This window comes from Phacochoerus africanus, chromosome 12 (genome assembly GCF_016906955.1).
Source record: "Phacochoerus africanus isolate WHEZ1 chromosome 12, ROS_Pafr_v1, whole genome shotgun sequence".
Lineage (NCBI taxonomy): Eukaryota > Metazoa > Chordata > Mammalia > Artiodactyla > Suidae > Phacochoerus > Phacochoerus africanus.
In genome coordinates, this window is record NC_062555.1 from 18,322,076 (window position 1) to 18,338,124 (window position 16,049).

At 43.1% G+C, this 16,049-nt stretch overlaps 1 protein-coding gene across 5 annotated transcripts in view; it reads left to right on the forward strand.

Annotated features, from left to right (window-relative positions):
* The window catches only part of CNIH3 (cornichon family AMPA receptor auxiliary protein 3), a 209,310-nt gene that overhangs the window by 6,345 nt on the left and 186,916 nt on the right, over positions 1 to 16,049 (forward strand). For 3 of the 5 annotated variants that reach the window (XM_047755091.1, XM_047755092.1, XM_047755093.1), the window contains exon 2: positions 11,123 to 11,243. In XM_047755091.1, the coding sequence (XP_047611047.1) occupies positions 11,123 to 11,243 (121 nt within the window). Of the gene's footprint in view, positions 1 to 7,926; positions 8,931 to 9,952; positions 10,020 to 11,122; positions 11,244 to 16,049 lie in introns of those variants that run through there. The other 2 variants (XM_047755090.1, XM_047755089.1) reach the window with 2 other exon arrangements.

Below are 16,049 nucleotides of genomic sequence, written 5' to 3' on the forward strand. Positions count from 1 at the left end.
CAGTGGGTTAAGGATCCAGCGTTGCCGTGAGCTGTGGCACAGGCTGTCGGCTACAGTTCCGATTGGACCCCAAGCCTGGGAACCTCTATATGTAGCAGCCGCAGTCTTAAAAAGACAAGAAAAAAGACCAAAAAAAAAAAAAGACCAAAAATAAAAATAAATAAAATTGCCCTCTTTACTAAATAATACCAAATTATAGGCAAATGTGACACATTATAATAGCCTAAATTTTTAAAAATGCTGAATAGGATCACAGATGCCAGTCATTAACAACAAAATTGCAAAACAGTAGCCCTTAGCTTCTTTTTGTGCCTTGTGGCGCCATCCTTGGCTAAATCAGGACCGACAGGGTTTTAGAACTTTCTGGTTCCTTTAATACTAGTGGATACTAGTTTGTATCTTCACCTAAGAGAAGCCTTTCTATATATATCTCTGAAATATAAAGATGTTCAATTTCCTTTTATACCTCTGACCCTTTATCTCATAATATTTTTTTTCCATCTCTAAATTATTGACAAATATTAGGGAAATTGATGGAAATAGTGTTTGTAAGCCTTAGCCACAGAGTTTCAACACTGCTCTTTTCATTGTCTCCTAGTGCCCACTCTTTCCATTCTTATCCTTTCTTTGATGTGATGGCATGTGTGCATGGCAGGGCTTCTGTGATAATCAAGAAATATTAAGAGCTAGGAGTTCCCGTCATGGCTCAGTGCTAATGAACCCGACTAGGATCTGTGAGGACTTGGGTTCGATCCCTGGCCTCACTCAGTGGGTTAAGGATTCAGTGCTGCTATGAGCTGTGGTGTGGGTCGCAGATGAGGCTCAGATCTGGCATTGCTGTGACTGTGGTTATGGCTGTAGCTGGCAGCTGTAGTTCTGATTAGACCCCTAGCCTGGGAACTTCCATATGCCAAAGGTATGGCCCTAAAAAGCAAAAAAAAAAAAAAAAAAACTACCCCAAAAAACCAAGCTACGGGGGGGGGGGGTGCCTGAAAGCTCTTGATCAAAGATGCAGTTCATTTTTCCAAGAAAGCTTCGTCGAAATGCAGCATTTTGCCTAGAAGAGGGAGCACCCTAAACCATGTGTCCTGGAGAATTGTTTATCCATTTAGCTGACATCACCTTAAGATGATGAATAAGGGCCCAAAGGAATGAATGAATGTAATTTTCTTTTGAACTGAGAAAACTCCACACCCTGAGGGCTTCTTGGGAGACACATTAAGTCAGGAGGCTTCATTCAGCCAGGTTGTTTTTGCAACTGCTTGTATCTGTGTAGTGAAGGTTTCTAAACCGTGTGAGCCTATGCTAGTCTGGGATCCTGGAATAAGAAAGAGCCAGTCTTGATTGATACAGGAGTTCGTACTTGATTGCTTTACTCCATCAACAGTTCCAGACAGGTCAGTTGGCAAAGGAAGACAGATAACGGACTGAGATGAGGCCAGACAGCATACGCTTGGTATCCAGGAGTGGGACAGGAAGGGCTTGCTCAGGGAGGTGTCAGGAGCTTCTGTTGAGACTCTCCCCTTTTAGGGATGGCAGCCAGGCTGCCTAGAAACCTTACACTGGCGTGTGCCCGAAGAGTATGGGTAAGTGATTGCTCGGCCATGTCCAGGTCCCTAGGAAAGTTTCTTTTTTAATTGCTTCTCTGAGAGCAGGCATACTGTCTCCTATGCCGGTCAGCGTGCAGATGTGGTGTGGGTTCTCCTCTGTTTCAGATAATATGCTTGATAACGAGGGACTAGCTGAGATAACTTCTTGAGGTCCCTGTAGTCTAAGGGCTCAGTGTTTCTGGTTTCCATCGTCACTGAGTAATATGATTTGATTAGGTTGGGGAGGGATAGAAGAGAGGAGTCATAGATAGCCCCATGCATAAAACCTTGGCTGTGTCACAGCTTTAAAAAGATTCTAGGAGGTCCCGCTGTGGTGCAGTGGGTTCAGGATCCGACTGCAACAGCTCAAGTTGCTGTGGAGGCACAGAATCAATCTCTGACCTGGTGCAGTGGGTTAAAAGCATCCAGAGTTGCCATGGCTGTGGTGTAAGTCGCAGCTGCTGCTTGGATCCAATCCCTGGCATGGGAACTTCCATATGTTGCAGGTGCAGATGTAAAAAATATATATATATTTTTTTTTAAAATAAAGATTTAAAAAGTGTTATTAAGCAAGATTTTAAACATACACGAAAGTAGGGAGAATGGTACAGTGATTTCCATGTGCCCACCGTCCAGCTACAGCAGCCAACTCGTTTATTCTTATTCTAGCCATCCTTCCCCTTCTGACTAGTTTGAAGCAAATCCAGGATATTATTTTATTTATAGTGTATGTATTTACACATCAGCGTGTATCTCTAAAAGGTAAGAACTCTTTTCAAAACGTTACCACAGTGCCATCATCATCACCTAGAGAAACGAATAATTATTGTCAAATACGCAGTTAGGGTTCAAATTCCCCCTACTATCTCACAGATTCTTTTTGGACAGTTGACTTGTGCAAAGTGAGATCCGAACAAGGTCCGCACATTTCTAAAATCTTACACTTTTTGGCGTTCCCTGGTGGCTTAGCAGCAGGTTAAGGATCCAGTGTCATCGCTGCCCTTGGGTTGCTTCTGTAGCCAAGTTTGATCCCTGGCGGGGGAACTTCCACATGCCTGGAGTGCCAGCTCCCCCCAACCCCCCCAAAAATCTTACATCTTTTTTTAGGGAAACACTTTTATTAAAGTATGCTGTAGAGAGAGGAATGCACAAATCCTTACGTGTAGGACTCAGTGAAGTTTTTCCTATGAAACCACCACCCATGTCATGAAATAGAACTGCACTGGGGCTCAAGTGGTCCTGTTGTTGTTTTAGTTTGCAGTCCTTTTAATATATATGTATATATAATGTATATTTAATATAAATATATATATTTAATATATGTACGTTTGAGCCATTTGGATATTCTCTTTTATGAAGTACCTTTTAAAGTCTTTTGCTTCCCTCCCCTTTAAAACTGTGTTTCCTTTTTCCACTCGAGTGGTGGCATTCTGCATGTATTCTGAATACAGGTCCTTTGTTGAATATATGGACGGCAGACATCTTTTCCCACTGTGTGGTTTGCCCTCACTCTCTTAATGGTGTCCTAATGAGCAGAAGTTCTTAATGAAATCTAATTCATCAGTTGTTCCCTTTATGGTTTGTGCTTTTCGTGTCCTACTTTAGAAGCCGTTCCCTGTCCTCAAGGGCGTGATGCTGTTCTCCTCAGTTATCCCCTGGACGTTTCAATGCTTCGCTTTTCCCAATGATGTCTACACTCCCTCTAGAACTTAGTTTTGTGATGGGCACAAGATAGGACGCAACGTTAATTTGTTTTTCCATGTGGACAGCCAGATGATCCAGCACCGTTTTGAAAAGATCATCCTTTCCCTCTGACCTGCAGAGGTCTCATTATCATAAATTAGAGGACTGGACACGTGTGGGTCTGTTTTGAAACTCTCTTTGTTCTATTGGTCTATTTGTGTATTTTTAAGCTTTCGTTGGCAAAAATGTGTGCTAATACCATGCTGACTTAATTGCTGTAATTTCATAATAAGTTTTGCCATCTGGTAGTGTAAATCTATCAAGTGTTTTTCTCTTTCATTTTTTCTTTTTACGGACACACTTGTGGCATATGTAAGTTCCTGGGTTAGGGGTAGAAATGGAGCTGCAGCTGCCGGCCTATACCACAACCACACAGGATCTGAGCCACATCTGTGACCTGCACCGCAGCTTGCAGCAATGCCAGAACCTTAACCTACTGAGTGAGGCCAGGGAGCAAACCCACATCCTCATGGGCACTAAGTTGGGTTCTTCATCCACTGAGCCACAACGGGAACTCCTATTGACTGTCTTGGCTATGATTGCACCCTTTGCATTTCATAGAAAAACAGAATCATCTTGTCAGTTTACACCAAAAAATTGATGAAATTTTTACTAGAATTGAATACAATCTGTAGGAGAACAAATATCTTTGTCGTATTGAATCTTTGTGTCTGGGGATATGGCATATTTCTCCACTTATATGGGCCTTCTTTGATTTTTTTCTTGATTTTCTGGGTGGATCTTGCATATCTGTTATTAGATTTATTCCTCTGTATCAGTTTTTTGTTTTTGTCTTTTTGCTTTTTCTAGGGCTGCACCCACGGCATATGGAGGTTCCCAGGCTAAGGGTTGAATCAGAGCTGTAGCCGCTGGCCTATGCCAGAGCCGCAGCAACGCAGGGCTCTGAGCCGCATCTTCAACCTACACCACAGCTCACGGCAACGCTGGGTCCTTAACCCACTGAGCGAGACCAGAGATCGAACCTGAAACCTCATGGTTCCTCATCGGATTCATTAACCACTGAGCCACGATGGGAACTCCTGCATCAGGTTTTTAAGAAGTTATGTAAGTTTCAGGTGTATAACATCAAAATTTGACATCTGTATGTACTACAAAGAGAGTCCCCCAAAAGTCCAATTACCATATGTCACCATACAATTGGCAATCTTCACTACTTTCACCCACGCCCCAGCCAACCTCCCCTTTAGTAACCACCTGTCTGTTCTCTGTATCTATGAGTTTGTTTCAAAGTGTTTTATTTGTTCATTTGTGGGGTTTTTTGTTTTGTTTAGATTCTACATATAAGTGAAATCATAGAGTATTTGTTTTTTTCCTTCTGACTTATTTCACTTAGCATAATACTCTCTAGGTCTATCCATGTTGTCACAAGTGACAAGATCCCATTCTTTTGTTATACCTGGGTAGTATTCCATTTCATATATATATATAATTATATAAGATAATATATAATTTTTATATATATCTCTCCTTAATCCATTCATCCATTGATGGACATGGGTTGTTTCCACATCTTGGTTCTTGTAAATAATGCTGCAGTGAACATATATGTGTATATGTCATTTTTAAAGAATTGAGGTATAGTTGATTTTTAATACCATATTAGTTTTAGGTGTATAACATAGTAATACAAAACTTTTACAGATTATCCTCCATTTATAAGTATTATAAAATATTGTCTGTATTCTACATGTGGTACAATGTACCATTGTGGCTATTTATTTTATACATGGTAGTCCGTACCTCTTAATTCTTTACCCCATCTTGCCCCTCCCCCTTCCCTCTGCCCACTGGTAACCACTGGTTTGTTCTCTATATCTGTGAGTCTGATTCTTTTTTGTTATATTCACTAGTTGTTGTATTTTTTAGATTCCAAGTATAAGTGATAACATACAGTATTTGTCTTTCTCTGACCTATTTTACTAAGAATAATATGCTCTGGGTCCATCCATGTTGTTATGAATGGCAAAATTTCATTCTTTTTTATGGCAGAGTAGTATTCCAGTGCATTCACATACATAACACACACACACACACACATATACACGTCTTCTTCATCTGTTTGTCTGTTGATGAACACTTAGATCACTTTCATATCTTGGCTATTATAAGCAATGCTGCTATGATCATTGATAGCATGTATCTTTTTGAATTGGTGTACCCCAAAGTGGAATTGCTGGATTGTATTGTACTTCTATTCTTAATATTTTGAGGAACCTCCATACTGTTTTCCATAGTGGCTGTACCAGTTTACATTCCTACCAACAGTGTACACGAGTTCCCTTTTCTCCACATCCTCACCAACACTTGTTATTTGTTGTCTTTTAGATAACAGCCATTTTGACAAGTATGAAGTGATTATCTCATTGGGGTTTTGATTTGCATTTCCCTAATGATTTGGTGATGCTGAGCGTCTCTTCATGTACCTCGTGGCCATCTGTTTGTCTTCTTTGGAGAAATGTCTATTCAGGTTGTCGGCCCATTTTTATTTTTTAATTTTTATATTTATTTTTTTGCTTCTTATGGCCACATCCACGGCATATGGAGGTTCCCAGGACAGGGATTTAATCAGAGCTCCAGCTGCTGGCCTACACCACAGCCACAGCCACCAAAATGCAGGATCCTAGCTGAGTCTGTCACCTACACCACAGCTCCCAACAACGCTGGATCCTTAACCCACTGGGAGAGGCCAGGGATCCAACCTGCAACTTCCTGGTTACTAGTTGGATTCGTTTCCAATGCACTGCAATGGGAACTCCCCCCCATTTTTTTTTAATTGTGTTTTTGTCTTTTTAGGGCTGCACCTGTGGCATATGGAAGCTTCCAGGAAAGGGGTTGAATTAAGAGCTGCAGCCACCGGCCTGCGCCAGAGCCACAGCAATGCTAGATCCAAGCCACATCTGTGACCTACGCCACAGCCCATGGCAACGCTGGATCCCCAACCCACTGAGCCAGGCCAGGGATCAAATGTGAGTCCTCATGGATGCTAGTCGGGTGGGTTGGTTAACTGCTGAGCCATGATGGGAACTCCCCTCATTTTTAATCACTTTTTTTTTTTTTTTGGCTACTGAGTTGTGTGAATTCTTTCTATAGTTCAGATTTTAACGCCTTGTTGGACATATTGTTTGTAAATATCTTCTCCTATACAGTAGGATGCCTTTTCATTTTTTTAATGGTTTTCTTTGCTATTCAGAGGTTTGTAATTTGATTAGGTCCAGTCTGTCTATTTTTGCTTTGTTGCCCTTGTTCAAGGAGACAGGTCCAAATAAATGTTGCTAAGACCAATGTCAGAGAGCACACTGCCTGTGTTCTCATCTAGGAGTTTTATGGTTTCAGGTCCTACATTCAAGCACTTAGTCGATTTTGAGTTAATTTTTGTGTATGGTGTAAGGTAGTGGTCTCGAGTCATACTTTTGCATGTGGCTGTCCATTAATTGAAGAGATTGTCCTTTCCCCATTGTATGTTCTTAGCTACTTTGTTGTAAATTAATTGTCCATATATGTGTAGGTTTATTTCTGGGATCTCACTGCAGTTCTATGTATTGGATTCTTTGATACTAATATAAATAGTATCATGTTTAAAATTTGATTTTCTTCTCCCTGTTCTAATGATAAGGCTATTGACAGGTACTTTATCATCAAAGATCAATTAAAAGTCCACATCAGAACTATTCTTTAGTCTTGAATTTAGCGTGTTTTTACAATTCATATTTGTTCTACTTACAAATAATTTAACTATACAGCTGGTCTTTGATTCTTTTATTTATTTATTTGTCTTTTTATGGCTGCATCTGTGGCCATATGGAAGTTCCTAGATTAGGGGTCGAATCGGAGCTGCAGTTGTGGAATACACCACAGCCTTGGCAACACCAGATTCGAGCCACATCTCAACCTACACCACAGCTCATGGCAGTGCTGGATCCTTAACCCACTGGGAGAGGCCAGGGATCGAACCCAAGACCTCATGGATTCATAATCTGCTGAGCTACAACGGGAACTCCCTAATTCTTTTAAAGGATTAGGCTTAAACACTTCCTTTGGAGATGAGAGTGGCTCCTGAAGTCTGTTTGGGTGATGAACAAAGGATTCTCCTGGGGAGTGGGAGCCACCCTGAAGCCAAAGCTCCACCCTAAGGGAGCGAGACCATGCGATGGCCATCACCCATGTGTCCTCCAGCCTGGATGTCTGTGGACTCAGGTCTCAGTCCTTTGGTGTGAACAGGGAGGGCTGCAAGTGACAAATGGAAAGAACTCTTACTGGCAATTTCAGAAAACACCGGGCAGGCATTCTCATCATGGCGCAGCAGCAGAAACAAATCCAACTAGGAACCATGAGGTTTCGGGTTCCATCCCTGACCTTGCTCTGTGGGTTGAGGATCCAGCGTTGCCGTGAGCTGTGGTGTAGGTCAAAGATGTGGCGCAGATCTGGCATTGCTGCGGCTGTGGCCTAGGCCGGCAGCTGTAGCTCCAATTAGACTACTAGCCTGGGAACCTCCATATGCCACGGATGTGGCCCTAAAAAGCAACAACAACAACAACAACAACAACAACAACAACAAAAAAAAAAAGAAAAGAAAAGAAGGAAACACCAGGAATGTGTCATAGTGCTTTGTGACACTTTGATAGCCTGTCACAACAAGAGGGCATTGTCCCTTACCTTGATACAGAACTCCTAGAGCTTTGGCATGTTATAGCAGGACCTATTGGAGGCTTCCTCAGTGCCAGTGGTAGGAATAATAGCTTACATATATAGAGTGCTTGTCACTTGCTAGGTACTATTCTAAGGACTTTAAAATATGAATTCACTTAATTATCACAACTACCCCACAAGGTAAATTAGATAGTATTATACTTGTTTTACAAGAGTGGAAACTGAGGCACAGAGAGGCTCGTTAGCATGCCTCAGATCACACAGCTTATAAATGGTAAAGCCAGCATTCAACATCAAGCTGGTAGGCACCAGCGCCCTGTCTCTCAACATCTAGCCTCTCACTGGCACCAGCAGATGGGGGCTAGGGTAGGAGAAAGGAATAAGCTGAGGATCCCCACAGGGTGTCTGGGCAGAGAGCCGTCCCTCTTTGCTTTTCAGCACCTGTGGGATATGCCGTGAGAACTGAAAACAGTGTCTTGGGGTGTGGGTGAGGGCTGCTTTAGAGGGGCCTGGGGGCTGAATTAGCAATGCGAGTCAAGAGAAGTGAAACACAGGTGAGGTAATCATAATTGGATCTCTAGATCTGATCTACAGACTTCAGGAACATCACGTCGATTTGTTTTTCAATTTAATCACCTTAAAATTTCCTTGGAGTAAATGGAATCATGACTCCTGGTCTGTTCTTTCTCTGAGGTGACAGGCGCATCTATATTTAGACCAATAGTCATGCTTCTGTGGTGATGGATCAGTATGTGCCTCCAAAAACGGCTGTGTGTTGAAATAATAACCTGGTCTCTTTGTGAACCGGACATGTAGGTTTGATGGATACACATCAGAGGGACTTCGATACACACTTATTTGTTAAGAAGATGAGCCAACCCGTGTGCTGGGGCCATAGATAGCCACGTGGGCAAGTGTCCATGAGCTCCTGTAAGTGAGCAGACTCAGATTCAGCCGCACAACAGAATGCATCACCAACAGAATGAATTTAGGGCTTCCCAGGCCTAAGGCAGAAGAACCTTTAATTCCGAGGACACAAACCACAACCTGGGATTTTCTTTGACCCTATTCTTTCTCTCATCTCCCATATTTCGTGGGTCACTGAGCTCTAGTGATTCTACCCTTTTAAGAGCCTTCTCGTCTGTCTCCTCCTTTTCTTCTCCACTGCTGGTCGCTATTGGGATCACTGGCAGTTTGCTCACCTGGGTCGGACAATAACCTCCTGAATGCTTTGTTCTTTTCTCTTGATTCGTTGCCTTCACTGTCATCAACATTATAAAGCATAAAGCCATCATGGCACTTCTGTACTTAAAAACATCACAATGGCTTCCATTGTTCAGAGGATTAAAATCTAGCATCCAGAGGCTGGTCTATGAGGCTCCTTAAGAACTGGCTCAGAGGAGTTCCCATTGTAGCTCAGCGGGTTAAGGACCTGACCTAGTCTCTGTGAGGATGCAGGTTTGATCCCTGGTCTCACTCAGTTGGTTAAGGATCCTGCATTGCTGTGAGCGGTGGTGTAGGTCGCAGATGCAGCTCAGATACAGCGTTGCTGTGGCTGTGGCTGTGGCTGTGGTATGGGCCTGCAGGTGCAGCTCTAATTCAACCACTAGCTTGGGAATGTCGATATGCCATAGGTGTGGCCATAAAAAGGAAACAAACAAACAAAAAACTGGCCCAGGAATCTCTTTCCATGCCCCATCTCCCTCATTTTGTCACCAGTGGCACCAAACCACATGGGGTTCCTGGAACCCCCAGTCTGTTTTCAGATTTGGTGCCTCTATTGTGATGTTTCTCAACAGGGTGTCTTCCCTGCCACCCTTCTTCTTGCCCTTGCTCTTTGGCCAACTCTTCACTTTCCTTAGAGATTGTCCTCGCTCTCCCCATGGGTCGAAGGCGGGGTACGCTCCATCGTGCCATATTGCGCCATATTAAACGTCTCCCTTCCCTGGTAGACTGTGGAGTCCTTGAAGGAGGCTTTCATTCTTCATCTGTTCCCAGTGCACCAAAGATGCCTCACAGGTATTTGCTGGCTAGCTTCCTCCATTCATCCAACCATCCATCGCTCTTTCAACTAACATTATTGAGCCGTCACTGTAGGCAAAGCACTGTTCCACCTCCTGGAGACAGGTGGTGAAAAGACACAAGCTCCTTACCTCCGTGGAGCTTACATCCCGGCAAGAGAAGACAGGCAGTAAAGCAAGAGATGAACAGGAAATCAGTCCGGTGGTGTGAAGTGTAGACAGAGAATTAAAGTAGGGTCTGGTGACGCAGAAGGCATAGGGAGGTACCTTATGTTACGGCAAGAGAGGGCTCCTCTGAGGGGCAGCCGGAGGCCGGGGTCTGCGTGCCCTTCCTTGCGAAGATCAGGGTAAAGAGCGTCCCAGGGAACGGGAAGAGATAACTTAAGGGCCTTAGGATGAGAACCAGCTGACTTAGAATAAACACTGGTCGCCTAAAGCCAGGGCAGCCGCAGGGCGCAGGTGAAGAAAGTGTCTCTATGTATGTGTGACCAGGTCACTTTGCTATAGAATAGAAAATTGACAGAATACTCTAAACCCACTATAATGGAAAAAATAAAAATCATTATAAAAGTAATAACAAAATAAAATTCATTTTAGCCACAATAAAAAAAAAAAAAGAAAGAAAGGGTCTCTAGCAGACAGAACTGAAGAGATAGGTCAGAGCTGGTTTGGGAGTCCAAGGGAATTCATTCTTTAAAACATAGGCGATACTTCTTGGCAGCTACTTAAAAGCGAAATGAAAAGGCCCTGTTGTTCACGACTGATGCACTTAGGAATGTAGGTGCTGAAACCCCTCCTACTTTGCTTGGAGCCAAGCTGTCTGTGTCAAGATGGCCTGTGTGAAGGAGCTGATCGCTATAATCCACTTGTCTTTCTATTCTTTGGGCCTTCGGTTTGCCCAAGCCACGCAAGTTAATATAACCACAAAAAAGTGAATGCTTTGATTTGCTCTGAACTGTGCCTATTTTTTAACCTTTATAGTGGGAACAGGCCTTTAATTTACCCATCTCTCATTATTTTCCAGCTTAACATTTTTTCATTCCCTTCCTGGGCTGAAAAAAATTGGGTGCTGCCTCTGAAGATCTGTGTGCTTTTGTGCAGGGTGAACATGTGCTCATGTACACACATGGACCACGGCCGAGGGTTATGCAACGAGAGATCTTCCAAGTACGGTTGGCTCACACACAAGGCCCTGATGTGGCAACTTCAGCTCTCATCGCAGGTAAGCTGAGCATGAACTTGAAAAGCCAGAGTTGTGGTTCAGTGTGGCCTGCCGGCCAACTTTGATTTCTGCCTCAAAATGTTCCCTTGAAACCCTAGGTTTGGGTCCAAAAGACCTAGGAGAATTCTGTTTCACAGAGACACTCCCTGCCACACTCATGGGGTACTGGAGATAAGCAGTTGTTTTTTTTAAATAATGATTTTTATTTTTTCCATTATAGCTGGTTTACAGTGTTCTATCAATTTTCTACTGTACGGCAAGGTGACCCAGTCACACATACATGTATACATTCTTTTTTCTCACATTATCTTGCTCCATCATAAGTGACTGGATATAGCTCCCAGTGTTATACAGCAGGATCTCATTGCTTATCTGCTCCAAAAGCAATAGTTTGCATCTATTAACCTCAGATTCCCAGTCCATCCCACTCCGTCCCCCTCCCCCTTGGCAACCACAAGTCTGTTCTCCAAGTCCATGTCTTTTTTTTCTGAGGAAAGATTCGTGTGTGCCATATATTAGATTCCAAATGTAAGTGATATCATATGGTATTTGTCTTTCTTTTTCTGACTTACTTCACTTAGTATGAGAGTCTTTAGTTCCATCCATGTTGCTGCAGATGGCAAATGGCATTATTTTGTTCTTTTTATGTCTGAGCAATATTCCATTGTGTATATATATCACACCTTCTTAATCCATTCATCTGTCAGTGGACATTTAGGTTGTTTCCATGTCTTGGCTATTGTGAATAGTGCTGCAATGAACATGCGGGTGCATGTGTCTTTTTCGGGGAAAGTTTTGTCCTGATATATGCCCAAGAGTGGGATTGCTGGATCATATGGTAGGTCTATATATAGTTTTCTAAGACACCTCCATTCTGTTTTCCATAGTGGTTGTACCAATTTACATTCCCACCAGCAGTGCAGGAAGGTTCCCTTTTCTCTACACCCTCTCCAGCATTTGTAATTAGTGGACTTATTAATGATGGCCATTCTGACAGGTGTGAGGTGGTATCTCATAATAGTTTTGATTTGCATTTTTCTAATAATCAGTGATGTCGAACATTTTTTCATGTGCTTATTGGCCATCTGTATATCTTCTTTGGAGAAATGTCTATTCAGGTCTTCTTGCCCATTTTTCCATTGGGTTGTTGGCTTTTTGCTGTTGAGTTGTATAAGTTGTTTGTATATTTTAGAGATTAAGCCCTTGTCAGTTGCATCATTTGAAACTGTTTTCTCCCATTCTGTAAGTTGTCCTTTTTGTTTTTGTTTTTGATGATTTTCTTTGCTATGCAAAAGCTTGTCAGTTTGATTGGGTCCCATTGGCTTATTTTTGCTTTTATTTCTGTTGCCTTGGGAGACTGACCTGAGAACACATCTGTAAGGTTGATGTCAGAGAATGTTTTGCCTCTGTTCTCTTCTAGGAGTTTGCTGGTGTCTTGTGATAAGTAGTTTTTATCTTGCCCATGGTGGGGGGCAGTGGCTATTGCAGCAGAGACCTGGGCTGGTCAAAGTGTTCACAGTCTTGTGGTTTTATTAACCAAGTGGCTTGGCCACACCAGTGCCACTTCTAGAGAGCATAATAGACCCTGCTGTGGCACAATAATCTATTTCTTATGGGTTTTTTTAAAAACTGTGTTTCTGGTTGTTCTGGGGGAAATTGACTATCTAGAAAACTTATTTAACCATATAGTAGGATTTTCCGTCATGGCTCCGCAGAAATGAATCTGACTGGCATCCATGAGGATGCAGGTTCGATCCCTGGCCTTGCTCACTGGGTTAAGGATCCGGTGTTGCCGTGAGCTGTGGTGTAGGCCGGTAGCTGCAGCTCTGATTGGACCCCTAGCCTGGGAACCTCCATATGCCGCAGGTGTGGCCCTTAAAAGACAAACAAACATATAGTGTAATAGTTTGGATTGAAAGGAATTTTGGATCTCTCACCTTTCCAGACAAGGTAACTGCAGCCTAGGACGGTGAGGCGTCTTGTCTGGGGCAGACAGGGGGTTGCTCTCAGAGCTAAGTCTAACAGCCTTGGGTGACTTCCATGGTGGTTCTCCTGTTCCCAGTCATACTGCCTTTAGTCATTGAAAGGAGGTAGCAAAGTGGTGACATGATGACTTTTTTAAAGCTAATAGTCCATATTTAAAAATTGGGAGATTAAACATAAGAATCTGGACTCCACAGTTTCTGTTGTGGCTCAGTGGTAATGAACCCGACTAGTAGCCATGAGACGAGGCTTGGATCTGGCGTTGCTGCGGCTCTGGCCTACGCCACAGCCACAGCTCCAATTTAACCCCTAGCCTGGGAAATTCCATATGCCGCACATGCAGGCCTAAAGAGAAAAAATAAATAAATGAATAAAGAGAAGAAATGGGACCTTTCTCTCCCTTTGCCCCGTAGTGGAGCTATTAAAAGTGAGATTTGTTTAGACACGGAGGCAAGTTGTCCAAAAGATTGTGCATTAAGAACTCGTCAGGAATTCCCACTGTGGCGCAACGGGAATGGTGGCATCTCTGGAGCGCTGGGACACAGGTTTGATCCCTGACCAGGCACAGTAGGTTAAAGGACCTGGCATTGCTGCAGCTGTGACATAGGTTACAACTGTGGCTCAGATTTGATCCCTGGCCCAGGAACTCCCTATGCAGTGAGGCAGCCAAAAAAAAAAAAAAAAAAAGAACTCTTCATATTGTTCATTTTCATCTAAGATCTATCTCTAACATTCTTGGTCCTGTTGAAACATTTCAGTGTACAAAAATACTGCAGTGTTAATACCCAAGAGAAAAGCCATTACAATGTGTATGTATGCTGGTCATTATGACCAGTGTTTTTTTTTTTTTTTTTAATAAACTATTATTAATCAACTATAATAGAAAAAATAAAAATCTTAAAAGAAAATAAACTATGATGCCCTTCATGCCAAAAATAAAAGAGAAGGAACTCTTCATGTTGACTTTAGGCAGAATGATCTTGAACTGTTCAACTGTGATCTGGTCATCATGGCAGCAAAACTATCGGGGAAATCAGGACTCAGGGTTCCTCTGCCATTTGCCCAAGTAACAGTGAAACTGCGTAAAGGAAATGTGCTATATTATTCTGAGAAATCAATGACAAATAAGCAACACACCAAATGTCCCATACTTAAATGGTTCCTTGAATAAATGGCTCATTTGTACTTGTGCGTTTTTTTTCGGGTCTCTGCTTCTAGCCATCCTTCAGCCCTACCCGTGAATACTTCCCCTTTGAAGCCAGGAGGCTCCATGAAGGTTAAAAATAATTCAGCTCTATTGTGTTGAACTTAATTGAAGTGTCATGAACCATCCAGAGAGCAGGAGAACCAGTTCTCTCTTGTTGCTATGGGTTTAGCCTGTTTACTTTCCTGGTACCTGTCGGTCCGAAGCTTGGGTTGGGAGGCCGGGTGAGGAATGTGTCCTCTGGAGTTTCGACAGGCACAGCTATTTGTCACGGCCTCAGAAGCTGCTTGGCCCCAGGTAAGGAAGGCTGCCCTATGGGAGGGATAATTATGGTCAGCGAGCCTGAGCTCTCAGCTCGGCCTCACGCTGCCCCCACACTCATGTCTGATTCAGGAAGTCTTCTATTTTTGTGTGTTCACATCAACAATTTCCTCACTCGCTTTATCGAAGGGAAACAGACTCGGGTGCTGGTGAGGAGAAGAGATTCTGAATCAGACCTTTTGCCTGGCCGGGTGCAGGGCTTGGAAGAAGGCTTAGGTAGAGGGAGGAGTCATTAGCATCAGGATACCGTGCACAAGGTAAAGCCAAACACCGCCGCCCACCTCCTCTCTGACTCACCTGCCCGCAGCGTGATTACGCTGGAGGGGGCGGGCGGCCAGCAGGCGTGTGTGATGGGGCAGGGGGCTGAGTCCTCTCCTTTCCTGGGGACCCCCCATTGTTGTTCTGGTTCCAGAGGAGACCTAGAAGCCTGGGGATCTCAAAATACACTTTGACCCGCGAAGTCTGTCCTGGACTTGTGAAACCCTTCTCAGTTGAGTGGCTTATGCTGTAGAACAAGTGTTGGATAGCCAGACTTTTCAGGGATAGGGAAGGCTTTTTGATTTATGGGGCTCTAGTGGGTCCAGAATTAGCCAGGAGTCACAGAACAATAACTGAGTTCTCCTTGAGGTAGAGAAGCGCGGAGTGGATTAGGATGGAGCTCCATGGTCCCTTGGCTTAGTGTGGAGGGTATTGCCTTTGAAACAGTCAGACTATGGTTAGCGTTATGAGAGATTCTTCCTGTTCCATATGAAGGATAATGGAAAAAAAACAAAACAAAACAAAAAACCAGCCCTCAAGCCCTTCAATTGCCATACCAGTGCTGGCCACATCAAAGCAGCAGTTCATATGCCAGTCACAGTAAATTAACGTGGATCCCAATATAAACATTGCTTTATCTCTTTTTATTTTTAAATGAAACATTTGGCTTGTATATGCTGTTTGAAACTTCAAACATCATGCATGGTCATATTTCAATATGAATACTACCCATGTTTGAATAATAGCTGGCATTTTTATTATGTGTATGGCACCACAGGTGTATCCTTTTAAATTATGTATATAGCATTTAAGGTGTATACTGACTTAAATAATTACTGTTGCTTCATGCGGCCTATATAGGATGTACCAAATTAGCAGATGATGTCATTCAAATCACATAAAAAGTCACCTTAATCTGCCTGTCCAAATTCATGGAAATCACAAGTCTTGAGAAATGTTGAAGTATCAGCGACATTGTCCAGGAAGTGTCAACCCCTTCTTGCCTTCTCCCCTCTCCGTATACCACCTCCTTGCCCTTC